Below are 17,128 nucleotides of genomic sequence, written 5' to 3'. Positions count from 1 at the left end.
AAATGTAAAAATATTGAAATCGTAGATTTTCTTTTACCACAATGGAATTAAATTAGAAATTAATAACAATAGGATATCTAGAAAATCCCCAAATGTTTGAAAATTAAACACACTTCTAATAATTCGTGGGTCAAGGAAGAAACAACATCAGAAATAGAAAATACTTCAAACTGAATAATAATAGAAGTACAATATAAAAAATTTGAGGATAAAGTTAAAGCTAAAAAGGGAAGTTTATTATTTTAATAGTTATATTAGGAAAGCAGGTCTTAAATGGCCTAAGGCTTTACCTTAAGAAGCTAGGAAAAGAAGAAAGTAAACTCAAAGTAAGTAGAAGGAACTAATAACAGCACATACCAATGAAATAAACAATAGAAAAAAATTAACAAAGACAAAAATTGGTTCAACTTCAAGCTAGACTGGTCAAATTAAAAACAAGAGACAATACAAATAACAAATACCAAAAATGAAAGATGGCTTATCATTGCAGATCACAGCAGACATTAATAGGAAAATGAGATTATAACAACTTTATGCCAACTAATCTGACAACTTAGATGACATGAATACATTCCTTACAAAATAAAATTTACTGAAAAATTGTTTCAAGTAAAGATTAAGTAGACATGATAACAAAATGTAAAGCATGAACCAGGAATAGATCCTGGATCAGGGGGTGAAATTGCTATGGAGCTCATTACTGGGACATTGTTGAAATATGAATATGAATAGTGTATTATTAGTGTTGCATCAGTGTTAAATATTTAGAACTTGATATTCCATGATAGAAGGAAGCAGAAATTTGATGGCAGCTGCAGTCTGCTCCTGTACAACTAAGATTAACACTGGAATTCTATGGAATCAGAAGTTAACTTTACTGACTACTTCTGAATTCATAAACCATTCAAGTAAAACCTTTAGGACCTTTGCACTGTGAAACAACCTAATTAAAATGAAAGTAATTGTAGATAAGATTTATTTCATGCATGCAGATATGATTGAGTTAAAGGTACTTGTCACTTTATACTGTAGGATATACAAAACACATAGTAATGGGATTACAAATCAAAGAAGCAGGACTAAGTTGGCCATTCCTAGGTTTAGGGTCAAGACATTTACAGTGGGAGGAGCTTCAAGACGGTGGAAGAGTAAGACGCAGAGATCAACTTCCTCCCCACAAAAACATCAGAAATACATCTACGTGTGGAACAGCTCCTACAGAACACCTACTGAACGCTGGCAGAAGACCTCAGACCTCCCAAAAGGCAAGAAACTCCCCACGTACCTGGGTAGGGGAAGAGAAAAAAGAAAAAACAGAGACAAAGGAATAGCGACGGGACCTGCACCAGTGGGAGGGAGCTGTGAAGGAGGAAAGGTTTCCACACACTAGGAAGCCCCTTCACGGGCGGAGACTGCGGGTGGCGGAGTGGGGAGCTTCGGAGCCACGGAGGAGAGCACAGCAACAGGGGTGTGAAAGGCAGAGTGCAGAGATTCCCGCACAGAGGATCTGTGCCGACCAGCACTCACCAGCCCGAGAGGCTAGTCTGCTCACCTGCCGGGACGGGTGGGGGCTGGGAGCTGAGGCTCCGGCTTAGGAGGTCAGATCCCAGGGAGAGGACTGGGGTTGGCTGCGTGAACACAGCCTGAAGAGGCAACTGCGCCACAGCTAGCTGGGAGGGAGTCCAGAAAAAGTCGGGTGCTGCCAAAGAGGAAACAGACTTTTCCTTGCCTCTTTGTTCCCGATGCACCAGGAGACGGGATTCAGAGCACTGCTTAAAGGAGCTCCAGAGACAGGCGCGAGCCGTGGCTATCAGAGCGGACACCAGAGACGGGCATGAGACGCTAAGGGTGCTGCTGCCGCCACCAAGAAGCCTGTGCGCAAGCACAGATCACAATCCAGACCCCCCTCCCGGGAGCCTATGCAGCCCGCCACTGCCAGGGTCCCGTGATCCAGGGACAACTTCTCCAGGAGAACACACGGCACGCCTCAGGCTGGTGCAACATCATGCCAGCCTCTGCCACCGCAGGCTCGCCCCATATCCGGACCCCTCCCTTCCCCAGGCCTGAGTAAGCCAGAGCCTCCGAATCGGCTGCTCCTTTAACCCCGTCCTGTCTGAGCGAAGATCAGACGCCCGTAGGCGACCTACACTCAGAGGCGGGGCCAAGTCCAAAGCTGAACCCCAGGAGCTGTGCGAACAAAGAAGAGAAAGGGAAATCTCTCCCAGCAGCCTCAGGAGCAGCGGATTAGAAAGAGAAATTTCTCCCAGCACCCTCAGGAGCAGCGGATTAAATCTCCACAATCAACTTGATGTACTCTGCATCTGTGGCATACCTGAATAGACAACGAACCATCCCAAATTGAGGAGGTGGACTTTGGCAGCAAAGATATATATATATTTTCAATTTTTCTCCTTTTCTTAGTGTGTATCTGTATGCTTCTCTGTGTCATTTTGTCTGTATAGCTTTGCTTTTACCATTTGTCCTAGGGTTCTGTCTGTCCGTTTTTTTGTTTTGTTTTGTTTACTTTAAGAAAATTTTTTCTTAATATTTATTTTAATAACTTTATTTTATTTTACTTTATTTTATCTTCTTTCTTTTCTCCCTTTTATTCTGAGCCGTGTGGATGAAAGGATCTTGGTGCTCCAGCCAGGCATCAGGGCTGTGCCTCTGAGGTGGCAGAGCCAAGCTCACGACACTGACCCACAACAGACCTCCCAGCTCCACGTACTATCAAACGGCGAAAATCTCCCAGAGATCTCCATCGCAACGTCAAGACCCAGCTTCACTCAATGACCAGCAAGCTACAGTGCTGGACACCCTATGCCAAACAACTAGCAAGACAGGAACACAATCCCATCCATTAGCACAGAGGCTGCCTAAAATCATAATAAGGCCACAGACACCCCAAAACACACCAACAGACGTGGACCTGCACAACAGAAAAACAAGATCCAGCCTCATCCACCAGAACACAGGCACTAGTCCCCTGCACCAGGAAGCCTACACAACACACTAAACCAACCTTACCCACTGGGGACAGACACCAAAAATAACAGGAACTACAAACCTGCAGCCTGCAAAAAGGAGACCCCAAACACAGTAAGTTAAGCAAAATGAGAAGACAAAAAACACACAGCAGATGAAGGAGCAAGGTAAAAACCCACCAAACCTAACAAATGAAGAGGAAATAGGCAGTCTACCTGAAAAAGAATTCTGAATAACGATAGTATAGATGATCCAAAATCCTGGAAATAGAATAAAACAAATACAAGAAACGTTCAACGAGGACCTAGAAGAACTAAAGAGGAAACAGTGATGAACAACACAATAAATGAAATTAAAAATTCTCTAGAAGGGATCAATAGCAGAATAACTGAGGCAGAAGAATGGAGAAGTGACCTGGAAGATAAAATAGTGGAAATAACTACTGCAGAGCAGAATAAAGAAAAAAGAATGAAAAGAATTGAGGAGAGTCTCAGAGACCTCTGGGACTACATTAAATGCACCAACATTCGCATTATAGGGGTCCCAGAAGAAGAAGAGAAAAAGAAAGGGGCTGAGAAAATATTTGAAGAGATTATAGTTGAAAACTTCCCTAATATGGGAAAGAAAATAGTTAATCAAGTCCAGGAAGCACAGAGAGTCCCATACAGGATAAATCCAAGGAGAAACAAACCAAGGCACATATTAATCAAACTATCAAAAATTAAATACAAAGAAAACATATTAAAAGTAGCAAGGGAAAAACAACAAATAACACACAAGGGAATCCCCATAAGGTTAAAAGCTGATCTTTCAGCAGAAACTCTGCAAGCCACAAGGGAGTGGCAGGACATATTTAAAGTGATGAAGGGGAAAAACCTACAACCAAGATTACCCTACCCAGCAGGATCTCATTCAGATTTGTTGGAGAAATTAAAACATTTACAGACAAGCAAAAGGTAGGAGAATTCAGCACCACCAAACCAGCTTTACAACAAATGCTAAAGGAACTTCTCTAGGAAGGAAACACAAGAGAAGGAAAAGACCTACAATTAAGAAAATGGGAATAGGAACATACATATCAATAATTACCTTAAATGTAAATGAATTAAATGGTCCAACGAAAAGACAGACTGGCTGAAAGGATACAAAAACAAGACCCGTATATATGCTGTCTACCAGAGACCAACTTCAGACCTAGGGACACACACACAGACTGAAAGTGAGGGGATGGAAAAAGATATTCCATGTAAATGGAAATCAAAAGAAAGCTGGAGTAGCAATTCTCATATCAGACAAAATAGACTTTAAAATAAAGACTATTACAAGAGACAAACAAGGACACTACATAATGATCAACAGATCGATCCAAGAAGAAGAGATAACAATTGTAAATATTTATGCACCCAACATAGGAGCACCTCAATATATATGGCAAATACTAAAAGCCATAAAAGGGGAAATCGACAGTATCACAATCATAGTAGGGGACTCTAACACCCCACTTCCACCAATGGACAGATCAACCAAAATGAAAATAAATAAGGAAACACAAGCTTTAAATGATACATTAAACAAGATGGACTTAATTGATATTTATATGACATTCCATCCAAAAACAACAGAATACACATTCTTCTCAAGTGCTCATGGAACATTCTCCAGGATAGATCATATCTTGGGTCACAAATCAAGCCTTGGTAATTTTAAGAAAACTGAAATCGTATCACGTATCTTTTCCGACCACAACACTACGAGACTAGGTATCAATTACAGCAAAAAAACTGTAAAAAATACAAACACATGGAGGCTAAACAATACACTACTTAATAACTAACAGATCACTGAAGAAATCAAAGAGGAAATCAAAAAATACCTAGAAACAAATGACAATGAAAACACGATAACCCAAAACCTATGAGAGGCAGCAAAAGCAGTTCTAAGAGGGAAGTTTATAGCAATACAATCCTACCTTAAGAAACAAGAAACATCTCAAATAAACAATCTAACCTTACACCTAAAGCAATCAGAGAAAGAAGAACAAAAAACCCCCAAAGTTAGCAGAAACAAGGAAATGATAAAGATCAGATCAGAAATAAATGAAAAAGAAATGAAGGAAACAATAGCAAAGATCAATAAAACTAAAAGCTGGTTCTTTGAGAAGATAAACAAAATTGATAAACCACTAGCCAGACTCATCAAGAAAAAAAGGGGAAGATTCAAATCAAAAGAAGTAGAAGTGAAAAAGGAGAAGTAACAACTGACATTGCAAAAATACAAAGGATCATGAGAGATTACTACAAGCAACTCTATGCCAATAAAATGGACAACCTGGAAGAAATGGACAAAATCTTAGAAATGCACAATCTTCTGAGACTAAACGAGGAAGAAATAGAAAATATGAACAGACCAATCACAAGCACTCACATTGAAACTGTGATTAAAAATCTTCCAACAAACAAAAGCCCAGGACCAGATGGCTTCACAAGCGAATTTTATCAAACATTTAGAGAAGAGCTAACACCTATTCTTCTCACTGTTCCAAAATACAGCAGAGGGAGGAACACTCCCAAACTCATTCTACGAGGCCACCATCACCCTGATACCAAAACCAGACAAAGATGTCACAAAGAAAGAAAACTACAGGCCAATATCACTGATGAACATAGATGCAAAAATCCTCAACAAAATACTAGCAAACAGAATCCAACAGCACATTAAAAGGATCATACACCATGATCAAGTGGGGTTTATGCCAGGAATGCAAGGATTCTTCAATATATGCAAATCAATCAATGTGATACACCATATTAACAAACTGAAGGAGAAAAACCATATGATCATCTCAATAGATGCAGAGAAAGCTTTAGACAAAATTCAACACCCATTTATGATTAAAACCCTCCAGAAAGCAGGCATAGAGGGAACTTTCCTCAACATAATAAAGGCCATATATGACAAACCCACAGCCAACATGGTCCTCAATGGTGAAAAACTGAAACCATTTCCACTAAGATCAGGAACAAGACAAGGCTGCCCACTCTCACCACTATTATTCAACATAGTTTTGGAAGTTTTAGCCACAGCAATCAGAGAAGGAAAATAAATAAAAGGAATCCAAATTGGAAAAGAAGTAAAGGTGTCACTGTTTGTGCATGACATGACACTATTCATAGAGAATCCTAAAGGTGCTACCAGAAAACTACTAGAGCTAATCAATGAATTTGGTAAAGTAGCAGGATACAAAATTAATGCACAGAAATCTCTAGCATTCCTATACACTAATGATGAAAAATCTGAAAGTGAAATTAACACTCCCATTTACCATTGCATCAAAGAGTATAAAATATCTAGGAATAAACCTACCTAAGGAGACAAAAGACTTGTATGCAGAAAATTATAAGACACTGATGAAAGAAATTAAGGATGATACAAACAGATGGAGAGATATACCATGTTCTTGAATTGGAATAATCAACATTGTAAAAATGACTCTACTATCCAAAGCAATCTACAGATTCAATGCAATCCCTATAAAACTACCACTGGCATTTTTCACAGAACTAGAACAAAAAATTTCACCATTTGTACGGAAACACAAAAGGCGCCCAAATAGCCAAAAGAATCTTGAGAAAGAAAAATGGAGCTGGAGGAATCAGGCTCCCTGACTTCAGACTATACTACAAAGCTACAGTAATCAAGACAGTATGGTAGTGGCACAAAAACAGAAATATAGATCAATGGAACAGGATAGAAAGCCCAGAGAGAAACCCACGCATATATGGTCCCCTTATCTTTGATAAAGGAGGCAAGAATATACAGTGCAGAAAAGACAGCCTCTTCAATAAGTGGTGCTGCTAAAACTGGACAGGTACATGTAAAAGTATGAAATTAGAACACTCCCTAACACCGTACATAAAAATAAACTCAAAATGGATTAAAGACCTATATGTAAGGCCAGACACTATCAAACTCTTAGAGGAAAACATAGGCAGAACACTCTGTGACATAAACCACAGCAAGATCCTTTTTTACCCACCTCCTAGAGAAATGGAAAGAAAAATAAACAAATGGGACCTAATGAAACTCCAAAGCTTTTGCACAGCAAAGGAAACCATAAACAAGATAAAAAGACAACCCTCAGAATGAGAGAAAATATTTGCAAATGAAGCAAGTGACAAAGGATTAATCTCCAAAATTTACAAGCAGCTCATGAAGCTCAATATCAAGAAAACAAAGAACCCAACTCAAAAATGGGCAGAAGACCTAAATAGACATTTCTCCAAAGAAGATATACAGTCTGCCAACAAACACATGAAAGAATGCTCAACATCATTAATCATTAGAGAAATGCAAATCAAAACTACAATGAGATATCATCTCACACCGGTCAGAATAGCCATCATCAAAAAATCTACAAACAATAAATGCTGGAGAGGGTGTGGAGGAAAGGGAACCCTCTTGCACTGTTAGTGGGAATGTAAATTGATACAGCCACTAAGGAGAACAGTATGGAGGTTCCTTAAAAAACTAAAAATAGAACTGCCATATGACACAGCAATCTCACTACTGGGCATATACTCTGAGAAAACTGTAATTCAAAAAAGTCATGTACCAAAATGTTCACTGCAGCTCTATTTACAATAGCCAGGACATGGAAGCAACCTAAGTGTCCATCAACAGATGAATGGATAAAGATGTGGCACATATATACAATGGAATATTACTCAGCCATAAAAAGAAATGAAATTGAGTTATCTGTAGTGAGATGGATGGACCTAGAGTCTATCATACAGAGTGAAGTCAGAAAAACAAATACCGTATGCTAACACATATATATGGAATCTTAAAAAAAAAAAAAAAAGTCATGAAGAACCTACAGGCAAGACGGGAATAAAAACACAGATCTACTGGAGAATGTACTTGAAGATATGAGGAGTGGAAAGGGTAAGCTGTGACAAAGTGAGAGAGTGGCATGGACATATATACACTACCAAATGTAAAATAGATAGCTAGTGGGAAGCAGCTGCATAGCACAAGGAGATCAGCTCAGTGCTTTGTGACCACCTAGAGGGGTGGGATAAGGAGGGTGGGAGGGAGGGAGACGGAAGAGGGAAGAGATATGGGAACATACATATAACTGATTCACTTTGTTATAAAGCAGAAACTAACACACCATTGTAAAGCAATTATACTCCAATAAAGATGTTAAAAAAAAAAGTATATGTACAAGGTGGGGTTCACTGGAGTATTGTTTATATGTGCAAAACATAGAACCAATCTGTATGTTCAGGATGAATTAAATAGCGTGTATCTTTCAATGAAGAATCAAGCAGTAATTCAAAATGACTCTGGAGAAATATTAACAAAACACATACATATTTTAAGAGAGAAGTAATAAACCAATATGTATTGTATTATACAAAACCACTTTTGTAAAAATACATATTTTAGGTGTCAATAATTATCATCACCATGTGAAAGTTTTTTTAAATTCTGGTTATCTGTGTTTTCTAATGTTTCTACAATTAACTTGTACGTTGTATGTGTGTAATTAAAAACAAGTGTAACAAGAAAAAAAATTAATTTTTAAAAAAAGACAAAGTGGAATGACTTCTGAGTAGGAAGGCGTTTTATGGCACACACTCAAAAAACTAGAAAAGCCAAATTAAAAAATAACATAAAAGCAAAAAACTGGCAACAATTTAAAATCCAGTAATAGAATATTGGTTGAATAATTATGTAACATGCATTTATGGAATAATATGCTATTAATCAAATCTATTATTCTTAAGACTATTTAAAGATGAATAGAAATACTCATGGTGTGAAGTGGTCACAGGACAGGATGTCATAGCAAATTTTAAAATACAGGAAAAAAGGTTTTTTTCACTTGTTAATATACAAGAATGTTAGGTGATTATCTGGTGGATGGAAAAGGTATTTTTTCTCTTTCCCAATTTTCTAAAAAAAAGTGCTACTTTTATAAATGACATGTTAAAATTAAAAAGAAGAGAGGGAGAAGTTTCTTTTATGCTGCTTGAAATATATACTGTTGTTAAAAAGGAGACAAACCCAAAATGAAGTCATTTGTGCTAAGCCACAGGGCAGCAAACCCAGACAATATCTAACCTCATCATAGACTCGACCTTCCCCAGGAGTGTGACCTTTAATCAGCCAATCTGGAATTTCCTGGTCAGCGCTAGGAGGTAATCCAGATAGACCCTATCCATTCCCCTTAAAGAGGGTGATCTTGCCTAAAACAATGCATTTTTGCTAGTAATTTCCTTTTCTCTGCTTCCTCTCTGCCTTTAAAAACCTTTCCTTTTCTGAAGCTCAACAGAGCAGCTCTCTGTCGCTGGAGGGGATGCTGCCTGATTCATGAATCATTTAATAAAGCCAATTAGAATCTTCTAATTAATCAGTTGAATCTTTGTTATTTAGCACTGTTTGTGTAAGACCATCCATTCTACTAACCTGAATCTCTATTTTATTAGTTTTTATGTAAGCATACACACTGAGTTCAACGGCCCAACAGAGTAAAACTGCTAACACTTTTATATAGTAATCATTTAATTTTTTAAAAAGTAAACCTTTTATATGTTTTTAGTTATCTCAGGAAACAAGTTAGCAAACCTAATTTAATCTTTCCAGGAAAACTATAGGTCATTATTCTGATATATTATATTGGGCTGTAAACCAGTGATGCCCTCTAGAGTTATTGATGAATGTGCAGTTTACCTTCCCTACCAGCTAAACGTTCCAGGACTGCGGTTGCAGGGGGCAGTACTTGTCTCCCACCTCAATACTAGCTTCTAGGGTCATGGTACTCAAAACATCATCAGAATAACCTAGGGGCTTTATAGACAATTTCAGGACCCACTTTTGACCTACAGAATCAGAATCTGCATTTAAAAAAGATCCCAAGTGATTCATAAGCACATTAAATTTTGAGAAACTGCTCCAGGTTATGAAGGAGTAATTTCTTTGGCCCTAACATTTACATGAATGCTGGCTTTGCAGCTCTCCACATGAAACCAAGTGCTTTTGCACACTGCCCTCACCATCTCTTACTTCCACCTTGCCCTTTGCACATTTTTCTGTGTCTCCAGATTAGAAGTAAAAGTTGTGTGGGAAACGAGATAATCAAATCCTGTATATAAAATTCAAATGTTTCCACGCTGAACCCATTTCACATAGAAGCAGAAGGGATAAACAGCTCTAATGTTTAAGTTCCAGGGCTCCAAACACTTTGACATTCCAGGTACTTCTGAAGATCTTCAATGTAGAGGTTATTGAAAATCTAATTGTCCACTGATGACATTTATAGGGCATGACCATACTGTAACTTATTTTTCTAATAAACATACCAGAATTTATATATCCAACTAATTTCTTCCCTCTTCAAAGGAGTCACCCTAGAAAAGAAAATAAATACAATTTCCTTTGTTTAAAACCTATCACTTTTCTTTCAGAATTATCTGTAGTCAAGATAAAATATAAGCAATTCCTTCTTCTTGTGTCATTACTCTCTAGCCATATCTAAAGTCTGAAAAAGAATAATTCCTAATTTTATCACTTTCTCATTTTTTATCATTCAGAATCATCTGGTTAGCTCACTACTTGAGTAATTTCCACAAATTAGGTACATGAAAGTCTGCAGACTTATCACCCTAGTGGATACTCATAAGTACTCAAGGCCACTTTTTAAAAGTTACAGAAAAGAAAAAGAGTTTGAAATAAACATCATCTCCTTTGAAGAGAATATTCATTTAGGTATAGAATCTGTTCTTTTACCAAAATAACACATATTCCAACTTTTTCATTTATAATACTTAAATTAAGAAAATGACAAGGCAGAAAAGCAAATTTCACATTAAAAAATTACAAACACACTTTAAGAAATCTACTTTAATTCCAAGAGATTAATCTAGATTGAACAGTATTATTTCCTACTATTTCTACTTATACAGTAAAGTGAATACTGAAACAACTTTCATAATACACGACACAGATTTGTTTCTTTTATAAATGTTACCTTACTTGTTATGTAATATATATTTTCATAAATTATTAATGACCTGGTTCCATTAAAAAAAAGTTTCAGCAAATGTGAAAAGAAAATATTTGTCGATTCATGATGATTAAAAAAAAGGGAGACAATACATCCTTCCACAGGAAAAAGTGGATTTACAGACCAGTTCTGACAGCATTTCACATGGTAAAGTATCAAAATGTCTGATAAGCAGCCCCCTTCTCAGGTGGAAAAAAAATTATTTCAACGTGTTCCTCCTTTAAACTGCTCAGTAACCCCAAGTGATTTTTAAATTGGGAGGCAGATTACTGGCAATAAGTTCGTCAAATTTAGATCTATCCTGAACAGGCACATTATAGAAATCAAGAACATCTCTGACCCTGCACATCTGGTGAAGCCTGGAGTTAGGCACTGCATGGCCCAAGTCATCAGCTAAACGTGCCAAGAAGCTGAACTTCAGATGAACATCTTCCAGGGAGATGTCCTGCCAATTGTTAGGAACAGATGAACCAAAAACTTCTTTGACATGAGATTCCAAACGACTGTGGAGATCTTCGGGTGGTATGTATGTTCGGCTTCGTAAGGGTGGACACACCAGAATAGGTTCTTTCTTCACCTCTTCTACTGTCTCAGCCACCACTGGCTGTTTCTCTTTTCTGGAATGATCAAAAACAAATACGTGAATCTTTAGTTCACTGCATTAAAGAAGCTGACCAACAGAAGACCTAATTTTGCCCATCAATCTAAAGCAATATACTGCACACTTACTACTCTTCTGGGCAGTGTTGAGAGAAGAGTCAGATAGGCCCCTGCCCTTGGAAGTTTATAGTTGAACTAAACTGCCACAAAGAGAAAACAAAAACTAATTTCAAATTTTACATGCTATAAGAATTCCCAAGAATGGGTGAAGAAGGTAAATCCTCTGGGATTTCCCGTCCTCCCAGATCCAAACCCAATCTACCTCTCTAACCTCATCTCCCACTAATCTCCTATATACATTCTATGCCTTACCCAAACTAAACTACATTCTGTTTCCCACTTTCCTGATATCACATGTTAGCTCAAGTTATATCCTATCTGAAATAACTATCTTTCATCTCCACTTATAGAAATCTTATTTATCCTTTAAGTCCTGGGACATCACTCTTCTCTCGCAAGCTTTACTCGAGTTCCCCAATCAAGTATAACTGTAAGCTTCTCTGGTCTCTCATAGTACTTTTTTTAAATTGAAGTATGATTGATTTACAACGTCATGTTAGTTTCAAGTGTACAGTACAGTGATTGTTTTATATATATATTCTCTTTCAGATTCTTTTCCTTATAGGTTGTTACAAAATAGAATTCCCTGTGCTATACATTACATCCTTGTTAGTTACCTATTTTATATATAGTAGTGTGTATATGTTAATCCCAACCTCCTAATTTATCCCTCTCCCTCACTTTCCCCTTTGGTAACCATAAGTTTGTTTTCTATGTCTGTAGGTCTATTTCTGCTTTGTAAGTAAGTTCATCTGTATCCTTTTTTTTTTAAGATTCCACATATATCAGAGCACTATATATTGCTCTCAGAGCATACTGCATCATACCTGAGTTTTAATTTTATTTACATTCTACTTCTCTTACTAGATCAGGGTTTCTCAGCCCAAACATTATTGACATTTTGGACAATTCTTTGTTGTGGGAAGCTATTCTGTTCACTGCAGTTGCTCAGCAGCATCCCTGGCCTCTACCCACTAAATGCCAGTAGCATTCCTGTCCTCCAGTCATAATAACCAAAAGACATGGTCAAATGTCCCCTGGTGGGCAAAACTGTCCCCAGTTAAGAACCACTGTGCCAGATTATAAACTCCTGAAAACAGAGATCTGTTTATTGATTTTGGGGTCCTTTAAAACTGCTTGTGTAACTAGTACTGAGTACATGGGCCAATGTGAAGGAATCTGTCTTGACACATTATTTCAGTGCTTATATGTTCATAAACTAACTCCTGTCTTCTATGGAGTTGGCATCTGATTGGGATTGATCATCCCTACAGAAATTGGAGGGTACCAGAAATGAACAATGTCTAGTCAAGAAAATCGTTTGTAACACTATTCCTCTGTGCCTACTCAAAGACTCTTCCAGCTATTTATCCCTCTTTCTGCATCAATTCTTTACCAATTTCTCCCTATCTACTAGAGTATCCCCATGACACACAAATATGCTGTAGGATCTCCCATCTTTAAAGGAAATTCTCCCCAGATTGCATGTTCCACTCCAGCTTCCTTTATAACAAAACTTCCCAAAAGAGTTGACTATGCTTATAGTCACTACTTCCTCACCTCCCATTTTCTCCTCAAACTACTCCAGTCACATCTCATCATAATGAAACGTAATCTATTCCTTTCATCTCAGTAATCTCTTATACCGCATACCTCATCTTATTGCACTTTGCAAATATTGTGTTTTTTTAAAAGCTTAAGGTCTGTGGCAACCCTGCATCAATCAAGTCTACAGGCGCCATTTTTCCAACAGCATTTGCTCACTTCGTGTCTGTCACATTTTGGGAATTCATGCAATACTTCAAACTTTTTTGTTGTTATTATATTTGTTATGGTGATGACCAATGATCTTTGACTTACTATTGTGACTGTTTTGGGGTGTCACAAACCATGCTGATACAGACAACAAACTTGATTGATAAATGTTGTGTGTGTCCTGACTGCTCCACCAACTGGTTGTTACCTGGTCTCTCTCCCTCTCCTTGACCTCCCTATTCTGAGTCACAACAATACTGAAATTACGCCAATTAGTAACGCTTCATCAGCCTATAAGTGTCCAAGTGAAAGGAATAGTTGCACATCTTTTACTTTAAATCAAAAGCTAGAATGATTAAGCTGAGTGAGGAAGGCATGTTGAAAGCCAAGATAGGCTGAAAGCTAGGCCTCTTGGCCAAACAGTTAGCCAAATTGTGAATGCAATGAAAAAGTTCTTGAAGGAAATTAAAAGTGTTACTCTAGTGAACACACAAATGTTAAAAAGCAAAACAGCCTTATTGCTGATGTGGAGAAAGTTTTAGAAGTCTGGATAGAAGATCAAACCAGCCACAATAGTCCCTTAAGTCAAAGCCTAATCCAGAGCAAGGCCCCAACTCTATTCAATTCTATGAAGGCTGAGAAAGGTGAGGAAGCTGCAGAAGAAAAGTCTGACACTAGCAGAGTCTGGTTCATGAGGCTTAAGGAAAGAAGCTGTCCCCATAACATAAAAGTGCAGGGTGAAGCAGCAAGTAGAAGTTGCAGCAAGTTATCCAGAAAATCTAGCTAAGATAATGAAGGTGGCTACACTAAACGACTGATTTTCCATGTAGACAAAACAGCCTTCTTTCAGAAAATGTCATCTAGGACTTTCATAGCTAGAGAGGAGAAGTCAATGCCTGGCTTCAAAGCTTCAAAGGACAGGCTGACTCTTGCTAGAGACTCATGTAGCTGGTGACCTGAAGTTAAAACCAATGCTCATTTACCATTCTGAAAATGCTAGGGCCCTTAAGAATTATGCTAAATCTACTCTGCTTGTGCTCTATAAAAGGAACAACAAAGCCTGGAAGACAGTACATCTGTTTACAACATGGTTTACTGTATATTTGAAGCCCACCGTTGAGACCTACTGCTCAGAAAAAAAGATTCCTTTCAAAATACTACTGCTCACTGACAATGCAACTGGTCACCCAAGAGCTCCCTGATGGAGACGTACGAGATTAATGCTGTTTTCATGTGTGCTAACACAACATCCATTCTGCAGTCCACGGAGCAAGGAGTAATTTTTACTTTCAAGACTTATTATTTCAGAAATACATTCTGTAAGGCTACAGCTGCCATAGATAACGATTCCTCTGATGGATCTGGTCAAAGTCATTTGAAGACCTTCTGGAAATAATTCATCATTCTAGAAGCCGTTAAGAATATTCGTTAAAAAAAAAAGAATATTCGTGATTCATGGGAAGAGGTAAAATATCAACATAAACAGGAGTTTGGAAGTTTCTAACCCTCACAGATGACTTTCAGGGGTTTAAGACATCAGTGAAGAAGTAATTGCAAATGTAGTAGAAATAGCAAGAGAACTAGAATTAGAAGTGGACCCTAAAGATGTAACTGAATTGCTGAAATCTCATGATAAAACCCCATCATCGAAGAGTTGCTTCTTATGGATAAGCAAAGAAAATAGTTTCTTGGGATGGAATCTACTCGGGCTAAAGATACTGTGACGATTGTTGAAAAGACAACAAAGGATTTAGAACGTTACAAAAACTTAGTTGATAAAGAAGGCGTAGAGTTTGAGAGAATTGACTCCAATATTGAAAGACGTTCTACTGTGGGTAAGATGCTACCAAACAGAATTGCATGCTACAGAAAAATCATCATTCAAGGAAGAGTCAATCAATGCTGCCAACTTTGCTGTCTTATACTAAGAAATTGCAAGACACCCCAACCTTCAGCAACCACCACCCTGAACTATCATCAGCCATCAACATCAAGGCAAGACCCTCCACCAGCAAGAAGATTATGACTCTCTGAAGGCTCAGATGATGGTTAGCATTTTTAGCAATATTTTTTTTAACTAAGGCATGTATATTGTTTTCTTAGACATAATGCTATTGCACATTAAACACACTACAGTACAGTGTAAGCATAACTTTATGTGCACTGGGAAACCAAAAAATTTGTATAACATGCTTTGAGAGCCTCACTTTATTACCGTGGTCTGAAAACAAACCGCAGTACCTCCAAGATACACGCCTGTGCTCTAGTTTTCTTCATAATTTACCACTTTCTGAAATTATATTTGTGCATTTTTTCCTCCACCATTACATATGCTCTATGAAGACAAAGATTTAGTCTGTCTTATTAACAACTGTATCCCTCACACCTAGATGCCCAGCATATAGGAGACACTCTAGAAATACTTGTTGAATGAGCGAACGAAACAAACTTGAAGGAGATTTGAGAGATAATAATAAATATTAACCAAAATAGAGGGGAAGCTAATAAATGCATAAGCTGATGATAAAAACCCTTTTGCATTGAAGGAGTTTTTGTTTGAAATCTAAGAGGGCATATATCGGAACCCTAAGGTTCCTACAAATTTTGATGTCCTAACACTGACTCAAATAGACTTACCTTTACAAAACTTTACATGGTATTGTGGGAAAAGCAGTAGATGGGGAGTTAAGAGGCCTGGGTTCCAGATCCAGGTCTGTCATAAACTTACTTTCTGACTTTTAGCAAAATACTCCCTTTCTGTGTGGCCTCAGTTTTCTCTTGCCCAGAGTACTTACGCTTTGAGAAGGGATTTTGTTTCCGCTGCTGTATCCTACTTAGAGAAATACTGGGCCAGGACACCTGTCTAAAAACCATTTGCTGAGTGAATCAATGAACGAACAAAATGAGGAGATTACACTTCATCTCTGAATCTTGCTTGTGAAGAAATATACCCCGCAAATGAATTTAGTTCATCGAGTACTTTTCACATTCATGTTCCTGGGCTGCTAGTCCCAAATGAGTCACTTGTTTCCCGACACCACACTACACTCTGGAACACACGGCAGTACGGTTTACTCAATAAATTAACGAGTGAAGTGGAAGGGTAAGGGGGTGGTATTTCGGTTCTAAGATGAGTAAACTGACGCCAAAAGAAGTGACGGGACCCCACCGCTCGCGGAAACCGGCGCTGAAGCTTCTGAGCTCAGAACCCTAACTCACTTTCCTGCCCCTTCCCTGGTGGCGCAGGACCAGGGTCCCGTCTTAGTTCATCCTTCTCAGTTTCTCTCCTTACTTTCCGTTAGCATGACCCACGGTCTAACCTTCCACTTTACCTGAATCGAGACCAAAAACCTCTGCGTGGCGCCCCTGAGACTATCCACGTGAAGCTTCTTCTGGCAACGCCGCACATCCAGAGACCCGCCATGTTCCATGAGAGCTTCAGGACAGAGCTCCGCCCCCAGCCGGCTGTGACGCCGCAAGATCAGCCAATCAAATGTAAGCTTAGTGGCAAGTGTTCCCTTTTTTCCTCGGTTAAGACTCACGAGCGGCTCCCTCACCCTTTGCACTCAGGGAAGTGTAGTTCGGTAGCCATTGCCG

At 38.4% G+C, this 17,128-nt stretch overlaps 1 protein-coding gene across 1 annotated transcript; it reads right to left on the bottom strand.

Annotated features, from left to right (window-relative positions):
• Positions 1 to 8,453: 8,453 nt before the first annotated feature.
• Positions 8,454 to 16,974, bottom strand: MRPL50 (mitochondrial ribosomal protein L50). The gene is made up of 2 exons (XM_030829865.3): positions 16,864 to 16,974; positions 8,454 to 11,673 (listed from the first exon to the last, which is right to left on the bottom strand). The coding sequence occupies exons 1-2, from the start codon at positions 16,953 to 16,955 to the stop codon at positions 11,286 to 11,288; spliced, it is 480 nt and encodes a 159-aa protein (XP_030685725.1). The 5' UTR covers positions 16,956 to 16,974; the 3' UTR covers positions 8,454 to 11,285.
• Between the last annotated feature and the right edge of the window lie 154 nt (positions 16,975 to 17,128).

The sequence above is a fragment of the Globicephala melas genome, chromosome 6, assembly GCF_963455315.2.
Source record: "Globicephala melas chromosome 6, mGloMel1.2, whole genome shotgun sequence".
Classification (NCBI taxonomy): domain Eukaryota; kingdom Metazoa; phylum Chordata; class Mammalia; order Artiodactyla; family Delphinidae; genus Globicephala; species Globicephala melas.
The sequence above is the reverse complement of the archived record's forward strand: the minus strand, read 5'-3'. Positions and strand labels throughout refer to the sequence as shown.

Bases quoted from the DNA above. Each gene is read 5' to 3' on its own strand.
- MRPL50 (XM_030829865.3), bottom strand. From the start codon at position 16,955: ATGGCGGGTCTCTGGATGTGCGGCGTTGCCAGAAGAAGCTTCACGTGG. The intron at 11,674-16,863 runs GTAAAGTGGAAG...TGATCATTCCAG, and splicing joins GGTTTTTGGTCTCGATTCAG to AAAAGAGAAACAGCCAGTGG.